The sequence below is a fragment of the Platichthys flesus genome, chromosome 2 (genome assembly GCF_949316205.1).
Source record: "Platichthys flesus chromosome 2, fPlaFle2.1, whole genome shotgun sequence".
Taxonomy (NCBI): domain Eukaryota; kingdom Metazoa; phylum Chordata; class Actinopteri; order Pleuronectiformes; family Pleuronectidae; genus Platichthys; species Platichthys flesus.
This window is the reverse complement of record NC_084946.1, coordinates 10,004,642-10,018,725: the sequence shown is the minus strand read 5'-3', so window position 1 is coordinate 10,018,725 and position 14,084 is coordinate 10,004,642. Positions and strand designations below refer to the sequence as shown.

General features: G+C 42.2%; 2 protein-coding genes across 2 annotated transcripts; one reads left to right on the top strand and one right to left on the bottom strand.

The window, feature by feature from the left end:
- Nucleotides 1–359: 359 nt before the first annotated feature.
- On the bottom strand, nucleotides 360–4,304 carry lyar (Ly1 antibody reactive homolog (mouse)). Its single transcript, XM_062397379.1, has 8 exons — nucleotides 3,723–4,304; nucleotides 3,504–3,618; nucleotides 3,291–3,398; nucleotides 3,109–3,189; nucleotides 2,268–2,583; nucleotides 1,664–1,732; nucleotides 1,409–1,494; nucleotides 360–643 (listed from the first exon to the last, which is right to left on the bottom strand). Exons 1-8 carry the CDS (start codon nucleotides 3,842–3,844, stop codon nucleotides 506–508), a joined length of 1,035 nt encoding a protein of 344 aa, XP_062253363.1. The 5' UTR covers nucleotides 3,845–4,304; the 3' UTR covers nucleotides 360–505.
- Nucleotides 4,305–4,399: 95 nt separating this feature from the next.
- On the top strand, nucleotides 4,400–9,926 carry zbtb49 (zinc finger and BTB domain containing 49). The gene is made up of 8 exons (XM_062397367.1): nucleotides 4,400–4,459; nucleotides 4,903–5,070; nucleotides 5,703–6,814; nucleotides 6,924–6,970; nucleotides 7,057–7,130; nucleotides 7,258–7,340; nucleotides 7,438–7,599; nucleotides 8,523–9,926. The coding sequence occupies exons 2-8, from the start codon at nucleotides 4,919–4,921 to the stop codon at nucleotides 9,260–9,262; spliced, it is 2,370 nt and encodes a 789-aa protein (XP_062253351.1). The 5' UTR covers nucleotides 4,400–4,459; nucleotides 4,903–4,918; the 3' UTR covers nucleotides 9,263–9,926.
- The last annotated feature ends 4,158 nt before the right edge of the window (nucleotides 9,927–14,084 follow it).

The following is a 14,084-nucleotide window of genomic DNA, read 5'->3' as shown; positions in this document are numbered from 1 at the left end:
CGGCTGAAAATCAGACAGCATTAAAACTTCACCTGATGCTGACACCAAGCATCTTGCTTCTATGGAGCTTCTGTGTCCACAGCCAAGTGAACCCCGTTCGGGGTGCCGAGGAATGTGCATTAGCTTCGTCCCGTGTGAGAGTCAAATTCACCTTGGGTGCACCTCTCCTGTTTCCCTTCCCCCACTCCAACATCCAATCCCGCAGATAAGGTGCCATTTCCCAGCCTTACTGTGGCCTTGGAATGTAGAAGAGATTCATTGTCTATCACAATTGTCATTTTATACGTTAAAGAACAAAGCCGCGTTCTGGGATAGTTTGTTAAGCCTACCGGCTCCAATGAAATCAGAAACAAGACACATTTATCGCTTATAAAATGGTTTAATCTTGAAGATTATGCCATCTGTATAAAAACATCCCCAGGAGGACGACAGACAAGAAACTCCTTTAAATTTAAAAGTCTATGAACAACATATATTTCACGCCATAGGTGTGAGATACACAAGTCTACTTTACAAGTTTAACTCTGTCTTTCAAAACTCTAAATGTGGGATTTTTTGTGATCTTCTTGTTGAATAGAGCCAGAACCTCCTCTTCAGTTTTAAAATTTCCATCAGCAGTGAACGAATAGTAGGCGGCCAAAATCTGCAAATTACAAAAGAAAAAAAAATGTAACAAAAAGATAAGTTCAGAGGAACATGCAGGGTTTAGAAAGTAGATGGGATGCAATGCAAACAAAGAATTACAGAGTAAAACACTCCATGGGTGCATTCGAATCGTCCATTTTGCATAGGAACCTTCCTAACTGAGTGAAATGACCCGGAAGTATATCAGCGACCGCCATTATAAGAGCTATTCGAATTCTCTAGTGGATAAGCAAAAGCTTCCTAAGTTATCTCCTTAAGTATAGGAAACATCACACAATCCTTTAAGAAAAGATTGAAGAGAAAGAATATGCCGCCCTGCAATTCTTTGAGCTTCTGATTTCTTCTGTCACAACTATCCAGTCACGAGTCACAGCGATCAACAAGCTGATTGAACGTTAAGTTCACTTTATCCTCATCAGTATTCAATCCCTTGACTGTAGAACGGATACAATATTTTCTCTCTATACAAGATTTTCTCCACTTGTATCCCTCACTTTATTTCTACATTTCAGTTCTGTTAGTTTAATTCTTTATCAAATCTGTTTTGTTGTTCTTTCCTTTAAGTGATGACTTAAATGTTCCCTCTATATGAACGGAAAACATCTTTGCTCAAGACGTGTTATTTTGTTTTAATGGAAAACTTTGTCATAATCGTCTGTTATAAATAAAGTTGTTCTCAAACAAAAAAAATTTCTTCAAGGAAGTGGTTGGGAAGGGAGATTATTTGGACTTTCACAATGCACCCATGTCACACAAGTCTCACCTTCTTCCTGAGTTTCTTCACTGGAAGTTCCTGGTCAACCGAGTCTTTCAGCACAGCCTTGATATTCCCTTTCCAGTTGAATTTGCCTGTAAGATGATCAGAACCATCAATTGTCTTCTAGTGTGGAGAGTTTTCACTGATGGTCATTTCTCTAACAAAGAAACAACGACACTGACCCCTGGTGGCTTCAATGTGTAATGCCATCATGTATCTCTAACCAGGCATTGTTCAAATATATGAACCAAACCACGTTACCTTTGGGGGCTTTTTGGTCCTCAGTGTCCTCTGACATGTGTTCGTCAGCAGACTCTGCTGTTTCAACAACTGGGAAAGAGGAGGAAGAAATGTTGAGTTGTAATTGCATCCTGAAATAAAAAAACCTACACTTCAACTAAAAAATAGCCTGATGAGAAGGAATGTGTCAAAATTATAAACTTTTTAAAATACATAATCAAAAGTGCCCAATTTTTACAGATGGACATCAGTATTTGAGCGTTTCCTTAAGACCTTAATTCTTGACATAGATGGAATGGGGGACAACTGGATTTAGTTTTAGATACTGAAAACATTTCATCTCTCATCCAAATAATTTTTCAGTTCTGACTTGGTGCAGGGGAGCCCAAGGACTTTAACCTCTAAAATCTCTGTGGGGTCTTAATCAAGGAATGGTTACAAATCTCCTGGAAAAGGGATGTAGGCAGTTATGTGATATTGTCCTCTGTTGCAGGATTCAGTGTTTCCCTTTACTTACTCGAAGAAGCCTCTCGGACGAAGGGTGAAATAGGAGAAGTTTTAGGCCAGCTGCCCTCGTTTCAACCCTTCCTGAATAACCACATGAGAATCTTCACAGACAACTTACTCTTCATTTTCTTGTTTGACGTCTCATTTTCAGCGTTGTGCCCGTTCTGCTCTTCATCTTCTTCATTGCTGCGCTTTCTCTTTTTGTCCTTTTTCTTATTTTTGCCTGTCTGGACTCCCTCTCCCTCTTGTGTGTCTGTTTTTTCTGTGTTTTTCTGAGCTTTCTTGTTCTTCTGCTGACGGGCCTCTTTACGCTCCTTTTTGTTCAGCTTCTTCTTCTCAACACCTGGCTCTCCATTTTGCTCTTCATTCCCATTATTTTGCGTCTGGACTTCAGGTGCTGCCTCTTTTTTAGTCTGCTGGGGGACCTCTGGAGCCTGTCAGGTTGTGATTGAAAAATAACTTAGATGTTGAAGACACAGGAAACCTTATTTTTTCTATACCTTGAGATAACTTATTACACCAAACAGCAGAAGGAAAATTACATAAAGGAGGACTTGTCTTTTCCTTATCTAATGGCTTCAGATCCAAACTACGTATCAACCATCTTTTAATATCTTAAAGAGACTATGGCTGTCATGAAGGGCTGTGCAATTAATCGAATTTCAATCGCGATTTTGATTTTTGGATTTGAAGAATCCTTTTATTTTTGGCAACCTGTTCATTTACAAATTAGAAAGTCATTCCAATTGAGTTTAACTATTAACCAACATCTGATATTACCTTGATGCAAAAAATATATAAATATTAATGCGATATGTTTACATTGATTTTAGAGCCAATTGTTGCATTTAATCTGGATTTGAACAGTGAACCTTACCCACTCTGTGCTGACAGAATAAATATGCACAGGTATTCAGCTATAGAAGCAACAATAGTAAACTTAGAGCAGCTGAACTTACACTGTCAGCTGCAGCAAGGATGTTCCACACTTCATCGTGAAGGTTGGTGTTGGTTATTTTAAGACTGTTCCTCATCCAGTTCTGAGGGACAGACACAACATGAAAACAATGACGCTCCTGGCCACCAGACAGTGTGCTCAATAAAGTAAGAAACTGCTGGTGCAGGTGGAAGAAGCTCTGACCTGAAACTTGGCCTTCTTTCTTGGGACATTGTCGTACACGCTGACTTGTTTGAGCACGTCCCTTAGCTTCGCACTGATATCGGGTTTGTCCATGGCCTCGTTCACTTTCTACAGTCCAGAGAAATGTCAAGTTAGACTTAAAAATAGCACGGACACAAACACTACTTTTATTATTTCATCACATAGATGGGAGATCATTTCTTTGCATCTCACCTGAATCCATTGCTGCTGCTTCACATCTCCCTTGTTTGCCTTTGCCTCGAAGCCCTTGCCTCCATACTTCTGATCTTCACTGATGCATTTAAGGTGGTTCTTGTAGTCATCGCCCCTGTTCACAGAGAAACAGCAGAGCACAAATTAAACTGCTTCTGTAACAATGTGAGTGGTGAGTAAACAGGAACAGGGGGAAGGCAGGAAACACTCGGTCGTTACCAGAAATCTTTTCCACAGTCGATGCAGGACAGGACCTGGCAGCCCCGGCACATGTTCACATGCTTATCAACCTGAGCTTTCTTCAGGGACTCACCGCAGGCGTTACAGGTGAAAAACACCATTTTCTAATAGACCTAAATGATCCCAACTCAAAACAAATCCGGTGCAATCCTCATGCGACGCCGCTCTATCCGCAGGGCTAGCTAAAGTTAGCCACAGAAAGACGAGTATCGTTATCCAAACCTGACCAGTGTTACGCTAAGCTAACAGCTGTAAATAGCAGGAGGTTTATCGACACATATAAACGAGTCTCTGCGTTAAACTAGTTCTGCTTCTAAATCTCATTTAAAACTGCGACACGCCTGCACTCTTCCATCCGCGGAAACTTTCCAAAACACACGTGACGGCGGAGACACGCTGTGGCCGAATTAATAGTCTTCCGTGGGCAAATGCAATCAAATAAAGGTTCTGATACCAATGAAGTCTATTACCATCCAAACGCCCTTTCACTGAAATGTTGTGTACAGACTCGTTTAGCAGGTAAGCCTCGTTTTCTTGTCAAGTTAAAGCATGTCACACAATCATCTTCCGACACTATGCTTTTTTTCGCCCCCGTTTCGTGTTTCAGCGGTTGGAAAAATAAGCTGCACCCGGAAGTGACGCAAAATCCTCGCACTCGAGAAGTGACCCATCATCCAAATAAGAGGTGGAAACCTAATGCTGCTGCTACAACACAGGTCTGGACCCGGGTCTGGGCTGATCTGTGTCACTGATGTGAACGACCAACATCAGACTTCCAGTGTGGGGGAGACAGTTCTTAGTTTAGACTGACATCTCTCATCCCTGGGGCTAGTTTGTTAGCTTAGCTTTCTGTTCGCCTGTTTGGGACGCTCGTCCAATTTTTGCATGGGTGGTCTCATAGCACAGACACAGATTTCTGCCTGGCTTTATGACCTGTACGATTTATAGTTTATGTGTGAACATTAACTTTTGGAACAATGTTGGCAGAACTCTTTGCATGACTTTGTGGTTTTTACCAGTTTGCATTTCAACAGTTAGCAGATCAGAGGGATAATTAATAACTGTGTGTGTGTGTGTGTGTGTGTGTGTGTGTGTGTGTGTGTGCGTGTGTGCGCGTGTGTGTGTGTGCGTGCGTGTGTGTGTTTTTTGGAAGGAGCAGTCGGAGCTAAGTGACCATGGACACTCTGTCCAGCCACAGCTCGTACCTCCTGCAGCAGCTCCAGGAGCAGAGGATTCAGGGGCTGCTGTGTGACTGCATGCTGGTGGTCAAAGGCGTCTGCTTCAAAGCCCACAAAAATGTCCTGGCAGCTTTCAGCTCCTACTTCAGGTGCGTTTATATGACCACGTTCAGACCTGGTGGAAACCTCCTTCCTGAGGGATCCAATAACAAGTGGTCATTGCAAAGCTCACTCCAAACTTGTCTTCATTGAGTCCCAAGACCCGATCTCTCAGACCATTTTCGGAAGTGGTCATATTTTTCAGCTGTTTGAATGCAAATGCATCCTGAGCCACATAGGAAACGTGACAGTTTCACAACAAGTACAACTTGTTACTAATTGACACATAACTATGTGTATTTCCCCCCCAAATGGGTTGTATCCTATTCCACAGTAAAGCTCCATGCTGTGCATTGATTCTCCATGCTGTGCCACTCCCTGTATCTAATGCTCGCTTTGACACATCTATAAATTCATAATGGGTTAAAAGTAAACCATTTGGTGTTCACAAACAGAAATTACATACATGATTATTTGCATATAGAGTGGAAAGTTATATCCGATCACAAGTGGTCACAGGAGGCACATTCAGGAATCATTTTAATTCCAGGTGGGAAGTATGTCCTCTTGTGTTTGAATTCTCAGGATGGATGTTAACACCAGCTCTGAGCACCTTCGATAGTTAATCTCCAGGCACCTGAATATGTGTGAATACCCACTTTTCACTGTTTGATCTTTTCAGGTCTATATTCCAAAGTTCCCCCAGTCAAAAAAACGAGGTGTTTAACTTGGTTATCCAGGATGTCAGTGGCATCGGCCACATATTGGACTACATGTACACTTCTCACCTCGACATCAATCAAGATAACGTACAAGCGCTCCTGGACATTGCTCAGTGCTTACAGGTTCCAAACGTGCAGAGCATGTGCAACGCTTTCCTCAAGCCTTGTCCTCCACCAGTGGAGATCCCATCGTTTTCCCTCCCAGGCATGCTGAGCTCTGAGCACGACTGCCTCTTGGGAAGCAGTCTTCCTCACGATGTCGACCTCCACTGTCCCTCTGAAGCCCAGAGGCCTGGCCTCGGCACTGACCTGGACCACCCCAAAAGGCTGCCAATTTCTGGGTCTAACAGCAGCTCTAACTATGACACAACTGGCGTCACTCAGGCACCTATAGAAAAACAACTAGTCCATGGCTACAAGCTCCGTAACTTCTATAGTAAACAGTACTTCAAAGAAAGTGCAATTCAGACAATTAATGCAGCAAATCAAGGCCCAGGTCCTTTGGTGGTGGTGGAGGAGCAGCAGTGTCAGCTCGGGGTAAACCAGGGAGGCAACAACACACCTGTATGCTCAGGGAACAAAGCTCAGCCTAATCCTCCCAGCACATCTGTGGCAGTGGAGAAGAACCCCGTCTCCTCTCTCACACCCTCAGACAATTTAAACGCTCCAAACTGTGAATCAGCAGACCCCATGTTCAACGGGCCAGTGCGCCCCAAGAAGGCTGTTTACCTGAAAAAATACAACTACCTGAGGTCTCAGAAAGCTTTGGAGGAGATGTGTGCTGAGTCGGTCAGCGAGCCCGTCCTCAGCTTACCCAAAGAGAGTCATCAAGAGGAGGCTGTTGTCCAGACTGAAACGCCAGCTGCTCCGACTGAGGAAGTAACTGCAGGCGAGGGGAAGGTTCCTGAGACGGCGACAGAGCCACGACAACCCAGTCCTCCACCTGTGACCCAAGAAGAGCAAAGTCTGAAGCCGCAGCAGCAGACGGGACACAAGCAGTACTGTTGTGATGTGTGTGGGAAGATTTTTAAGCACCCAAGCAACCTGGAACTGCACAAGCGCTCTCATACTGGTATTTACAGTTAATAATGACAAAATAGCACATATCAGTTAAGCCAACGATTCTGTATGATTTATGGTATCAATATTTTTCGAGCCAAAGTCTATGTTTGTTGTTGCAGGTGAGAAGCCCTTCCAGTGTAATGTTTGTGGGAGATACTTCTCACAGGTACAGTTTGGTGTATAATTCTAATTTAGCAAAGTTATTCTTAGGTGCCCAGATTATATTGATATATTTAAGTAATTTCTTTACAGGCTGGAAATTTACAGACTCATTTGCGGCGACACTCTGGAGAGAAACCGTACATCTGTGAGTTATGTGGAAAAAGGTGAAGAATCTCCTATTTATCTAATTTTCTCATTTAAATTCCCATTTCCCCCCATTTCTCTTTCACCTGTATAGAAGTTTTAGATACTTAATGCCCCATTAATATAATGTTTGTCTGTGATGTTCAGCTTTACAGCATCAGGTGATGTCCACCGTCACAAAGTGGTCCACACAGGAGAGAAGCCACATCTCTGTGATATATGTGGTCGAGGTATGAGACCTCTCTCAAATATTTTTTTACAAGATAAACCATAAACTTGCGTTCTTGAGATTGTTGTTTAGCTCTCTGCAACATCTCTTTCCCTCAGGGTTTAACAACTTGAGTAATCTCAAGGAGCACAAGAGGACTCATGCCACAGACAAGACGTTCACTTGTGACCAGTGTGGAAAATCTTTCAACACGCACAGAAAGCTTCTGAAGCACAAGACACGCCACGCTGGAGAAAAACCACACAGCTGTGCCACATGTGGTAAGGAGCCGTGTATTTCTAGTGGGAAACTGGTTTCGACATCTTGATTTTGCAGGTTTTAATAGAGACGTAGTTGTGTTAAAAATATTAAATAATTTTATTTAGCATTGAAAATTATAACCTTGTTCAAAAGCCTTAACTTAGTGTGACGGCTTAGTCTGTTCTGTTTGCCATTATTCATATTTCTTTTTCATTCATATCTTTTTCCTCACACTGGTCTGTTAAAAGTGAAACTAGCTTAACAGGAACATAAATGTAGTATTTTTCAAGTTATTTATTGAAAATTATTTTACCAAGCAGTATGAGGTACCTCTAGCCAACAGATATGAATGTCAGATATTTAATCATTTCCTGCAGCAGGGTCAATCATTTATTGTTTCTTAATAAATTGGTTTCTCAGAAAAGTTTATTTTCTAACTGAGAGTTTAAAAATAAGAGCTTTTCACAGATATATTGGTATCAGTGTTGATTTAACAGAATATAAAGTGCAAAAAATATGGGCAGTTATGTTTATACTTGGAAAAAAATACATATTTTCTCAATTCAAGTTCTACATTTTAAATTGTTCTCTTTTCATTTATAGTTATTTATGGTAAAGTTAACATTAACATGACAAATATCAAACTTCAGTTACATTTCTTTGTCATAAGGGATTGATGAAAGGATATTAGGAATCATTGCCAATTCCCCTTTATTTATATATATATATATATATATATATATATATATATACTCTCTAATGTTGGTATAAGCATCGGCCCTTCAACAATCTGTATCGTCGGGCTCAAGTAAGAATGATTGAGAGCATATCTTAAACTCACCCTGTAAGGCTCACCCCCTACCTTGTCTTAATAAGTATCTCTGTATGGACCATAGATAAACTGTGCAATTTGTTTTAAACTTCATTTGTATCTTTAATGCAGGGAAGTGCTTTGTTGGCTCAGGGGACCTGCAGCGTCACATACGTTCTCACACTGGGGAAAAACCCTATATCTGTAACGCCTGTGGCAAGAGCTTCACCCGCTCTGCCATGTTGAGGAGACACAGCAACATGCACTGCAAGGGTGCTCCAGACGCCAGCCCGGTCACAGATACCTCTGAGCGGGCGGCGTGTAGCTCAGACGGAGCAGCCTCGTTCTCCAAACCTGACGTCCACAGTAAATCTCCTGCCTCTGCCAGTGAGCAGAATTTCTCCACCATGATGCCCCACGCAGGGCCCAACAAACCCTTACCACCTCCTCCTTCACCACCACAGCCGCCACCACCACATATAGACACTGCTTCCCCCAGCATGCAACTCAGCCCAGCCTCCACCCCCACCCCCCTTCCAGAGCTCCGCTCCCTGGTACCACATCACCTCCTCTCCTCCAACCACCAGGAGAAAAGCGCAGCCGCAGACCACACAAAGCTGGGCAAACACCACCTGTCTCAGGAGGTGGTGTACGGTCCGTATGTGGAGAATGACATGTCGGTGGAGATGGGCAGAGATCTGGCGGGAAGGCCCTACCTGCCTCCTGCGGACAATCACTGCAGTTCACTTGCATCTTCTGGCAGAACCAGTAGTGGCTCCTACCGGTCCTCTGAGGGGCAGTTTATCTCCAGCGTGACACTGTGGGGCCTGGCAATGAAAACTCTGCAGAATGAAAATGACATGGAGCAGTGAAACACATTTATAAGCAAAGAACAGCCAGTTCAAAGGGTGCACTCCAGGTGGTTTTTATTGTTGCGACCTTGTTCTTTGTTGGTTATATCTGTCTTGTATAGAAGAGTTAATTTGTTTTGCCTAAAACAATGCAATACATTTACTCACAGGGTTGAAAACCACTGTTGTGATGGTTCTCTGACAGCACCCCAGTTAACGATGTCACAACATATGTGCAGCCTTTGACAGCAGATGGAGGACACCCACAGTGATGTCAGTGATTAGGGAGCCAGCTGTAGAGCTTGAATATTAAAGATAAATGTAAGCACGGTGTGCTGTTTTTGTCTGTGTGATTCTTCCCTGTAATGTCCAATTTCCAATGATGCATTAGAGCTTACAACATTTTATTTTTTAGTTTGTATAAACAGCACTGCACTTTAAAATGTAATAAAATGCAGACCTATTTTTAATTATCAGATGTCAAATGTTGATATGTATTACATTCATATAAGAATAAATTATCTACATTCTATTTAATGTGTGTGTGTGTAGAAAACTTCTAGTTTTTTAATATGTTTACAATGTAGTATAGGGACAAGATCTTTTTTTAACTGTTTGGGCTGTTTAAACCAAAAGCTTTTAAAAAAACATCACACAGTTACTTTGTCTTTAGGACACAAGGAGGATTTAGTATTTAAACGTTTTTGACTGAATCACTACAATAATGCATGAAATATGTTGATTTAGAGTTTTATGATCTCACATTATCACGATGGGATTATGTATGCAGCTTTCCAGATTTTTTTACAGAAACGAAAATACGTTGCTGTTGTTTACATCAGTATATTTCCCATCCTGTATTGATAATACATTTTAATTTGACTGTCTCTCTGTTAGTTTGCAGGATTTGAAGGTGGTATCTTAAGGGGACAGTTGGCCCTTGGTGAATGTATCCACTCTATTGAGTGCTCTTCTCGTTTTCTTTGAGACCATAATGTTCAATGCACAATATCTTCCTCAGATTGTTTTTTCCAGGTGCTTTTTCATTTCTAACTTCGAGTGCATTGTAAGACAAGGTAAAATGGAGGCTATTGTGCTACTACTGTAAATATATATATATATATATATAAATATATATATTTATATAAATAAATAAATATTTATATTTATATAAATATAAATATAAATGTGAAGTGTTAGGCTCTTAAAATGACTACAGAGGGCGCTATAAATCCCATAATAGTTCATTATGGTATGTGCAAAGAAATTTGGTCAGAGCCTCAGATACTATAATGATACAGGTTTGTATCTGCCCCATAATCATCATATAAAATAATGTAAGAACACAAAGAATACCAATGGCAAAACCTACAGCAGCACATATACATGTTATGTAACGTCAGTTCCCTCTGACCGACGGCCTGAAGGTATGAACATTGCTCATGGGATGGATTTGTTTTTTTATGCAGACTGAGATAGTGTGATTCATGTTCACATCCAGTTAACGCTGTGCACCAGTAAACATTGTGCACCAGCACTGCAGCAATCGAGACGTGTAAACAGTGAACTGAGTGGAAACCATTCACTACAGTACAGGCAGCCCATAATTGGCCGTTATTGTCACAAAATACAGCCTCTGTTACCCAGTGCCTGCTGGATTAGTTGCCTAGCAACACATTGCATAAATCTGTTATCATCCTTAATTTCCCTTTGCGTTAGTCGCAGAACTGCTGACTGACAATGGATCCTGGGCAGTAAAATGGGCCGGTGATGTTTACACACCAAGGAGAGTGTAACAATAACAGTGTCAACGCCTAATTATTCCTGCATTCTTGTGCTTTATACATTAGCCTGTGTTACTGGATATGAAAGTTGCTGTTATTGCCTACAAGCTATGATCATTTCACTCTGGACTGAACATTTATTCAAGCCCTTGTGAGCTTGAACACGTTCTCACTAATCAGCACACACCAAAGTGTGAGAGCGTGAAGAAAATCCTTCTGTCCGTTACAAAATCTACAGCACAGTCATACCAACCATATTAACCAGTCATCCTCATTGTTAATTTACCAATTCTTGTGAGCTGCTTCACATGTATCCACTGTAACAGCTGGATATTTTCCTTACATGCGTCATAAGACAAGAGGCAGGCTCCTGTGGTCATTGAAAGTGGTTTGCATCTACTTAATACTTCCACAAAGTTTGAGGATCTTGAAGTAGATGGGTTCAAACAAGACGTAGTGTCTACAGCCACTTGCACCTCTGTGAGGCTGGGAGTTTCCATAAATCACTTGTTATTATGCTCACAGCTGCATGCTTATAGATACAACCTGCTCCAACTGGTCAGCACCTCGGAGCACTGTGTGCCAAACAAACCACATCAACATTAGCTGTCACATGTTGATTTTCCCTACCGTCCCCTGAAAGGGATAGTTGACCCAAAAATGAAAATGCACTCATTATCTAGTCACCACTATGCTGATGGAGCTGTGGGTGAAGTGTTTTAGTCCACAAAACACTTTTGGAGTTTCCAGTGCAAACAGCATTGCAGGCAGATCCAATCCAATTGTAGTAACTGGTGATGATTCTTTAAACGTAAAAAAAAAACAGACTGAAAATAAATAAAATGCCATTTGGATGATTGGTGTCATCCAAATGTCAGTGAGTCCCAACATTCATATTCGACTCCAAATGGCGTCATTTACACCACGTTTTTAGCCTAAATGTCTGAACACTGGTAAATCCTGCTGCCACTGATAGTACTAAAGCAGCTTCACTTGTCATGGAAACAAAAGTGCTTCTTGTGTCTTCATCAAATGACAAAAACCACACCGGTGTTGCTATCTTACTCTGTCTAAAAACGACTTTGAGGATGAATTCTCTCTCCTCCCCCCCACTCTCTCTATCATGCTAAAGTTAATCCTGATTATGTACGCTGTCTAGCCGGTGCAGAATGAGACCAGTGCTAATGCCATTTTACCCAGAAACATTTCCAAAGCTCGTCTTTTGTTCCTGTATCTAATCACGTTTCATTGCTCTGGGTCGTCACAGGCGTATGAGGATAGGTTTAATTAACGAACGAGAGTGAAAAATATGAATCCATCAAACTGTGACATAGACTGAGGATAATAAGCAGAGCATGTTCAGGTTTGCCTGAGCCTCAAATATTTTTTGTCGTTGTTCAGCTAAATGTCTTCATCTCGACATTTTGAGGATAATATATACTTTTAACAATTCAAAAGTCTACATTTCAGGCACCAATGTTGCATTTGAAACTGCATCAGCACCAGAGGATGTGAACATGCTCCGGCAGCAGCTCCAGCTCAGCAGTAATTGTTGTGGGGTCCCGGCGTGTTGCATTGTTGGAGGAGATGAGGGGGCTGACCTAGTCTCTGTGCTATAATTCATCTGTGTGTCACAATATGAAAGAGGCTTAACCAGAAGAAGAAGAAGAATGGAGATTGCTCCAATACTGTTGCTCTGCTGCCCTGGGATGTGTGTGATGAGGCTTCAGGGCCAAAAATGCATGCATGTCCTGCAGAGAGAATATGCATCCTCAACCATACTCTGCATCTTCCTCCATGCTTATTATCCACTGCTGCATTTCTTCTTGTGCGCTGAGCTTTCCACACACACACACATACACACACTGAACTTTAACTACGATACCCAGGTGTGTCCCTGCCTGAGTCTGCAGTACACATTCACTGTCTTGAAATGCATTGTGACACTTGTCTGTGTAAGTTACAGGTTATTCCCAGTTTCCCCCCTCAAGCAAGGAAATGAGCTCGCTTCAGCACATCCACATACAGTAACAGGCTTGTGACAGGGAATGGACAGGAAGTTGGTTTTGCAGCTAAATACCAGTTGTACATATTTGAAACTCTATTTTAAATAGTTTAGTTAGAAAGGTTGAGAGATTATGAGGGTACATCATCTAAGAGCCCCTCAGGTGCTTTGTGTCTATCTGTAGATTTTCTTTTACCAGGATGAATTAAGATGTGGCAGCAGCTCTTCACTATTGGTTATGTTCACAGTGACTTGTTATTCAAATAGTTAAATATTCACAGAGAGGAGACTGAGTCAAAGCTATGAGGTATGCATAGAGGGGGAGTAGAAAAGTATTGCTGCATAACATTTACTGATGTTACTCAGTCAGCTTGCTGACTTTGAGACTCTCTCCCGTTGTCCTTTCGTCAGCCCGTTGTCCTTCCACTTATCAAGGCTCGGGTTTAGGGCCGGAGGTAGCCCCCTAAGAAGGGTATCCCAGGTGTCCCTCTCCCTAGCTTTGCTTCCCAGCATTTCCTGGGGGAGCCTGAGGCTTTCTTCAGCCAGATGGTATATGTTGTCCCTCAAGCGAGATCTGGGTCTACCACAGGGTCTTGTCCCTGTTGGGCGTGCTGTTAGACCTCCAACAGAAAACCTCAACTGCCACCTTTCAACACCAAGGAGCAACGCTTCCAGTGGAAAAGAATGCTGATTAAACAGGTGAAACCTCTCCCTGAATGGACAAAGCGAGGCCCCCTCCTAGAGCCAGACCTGGAGGGGAGCTCACTGGCGAGAGTCTGGTGGCCAGGCGGTGACCCATGATCTGAGAGAGGAACATGGAGTCACCACCATGTGGACTTGTTCCGCCTAGACATGCTGATTCCTGGCATCGCAGGCTAGATTCTCACATGGGCTACCCCCACAAAGGTAAAAGAAGAAGCAAACATGTAATAACTCCTCCTGATTTCCTATGGTGAAAATATTAGCCAATCAAAATCAATGATTCCTTAATCGCATGGACAGAACCCTTAGGGTAGGGAGTGTGTTTACTTGCGTGTGGACGAATGTGTGTGTG

Excerpts from the sequence above, each read along its gene's own strand:
- lyar (XM_062397379.1), bottom strand. The coding sequence starts at position 3,844 with ATGGTGTTTTTCACCTGTAACGCCTGCGGTGAGTCCCTGAAGAAAGCT. Across the intron at positions 3,619-3,722 it reads GACTGTGGAAAAGATTTCTG|GGGCGATGACTACAAGAACC; the intron begins GTAACGACCGAG and ends CTCTGTGAACAG. Across the intron at positions 3,190-3,290 it reads GAAAGAAGGCCAAGTTTCAG|AACTGGATGAGGAACAGTCT; the intron begins GTCAGAGCTTCT and ends TCTGTCCCTCAG.
- zbtb49 (XM_062397367.1), top strand. The coding sequence starts at position 4,919 with ATGGACACTCTGTCCAGCCACAGCTCGTACCTCCTGCAGCAGCTCCAG. Across the intron at positions 5,071-5,702 it reads GCTTTCAGCTCCTACTTCAG|GTCTATATTCCAAAGTTCCC; the intron begins GTGCGTTTATAT and ends TGATCTTTTCAG. Across the intron at positions 7,341-7,437 it reads CTGTGATATATGTGGTCGAG|GGTTTAACAACTTGAGTAAT; the intron begins GTATGAGACCTC and ends TCTTTCCCTCAG.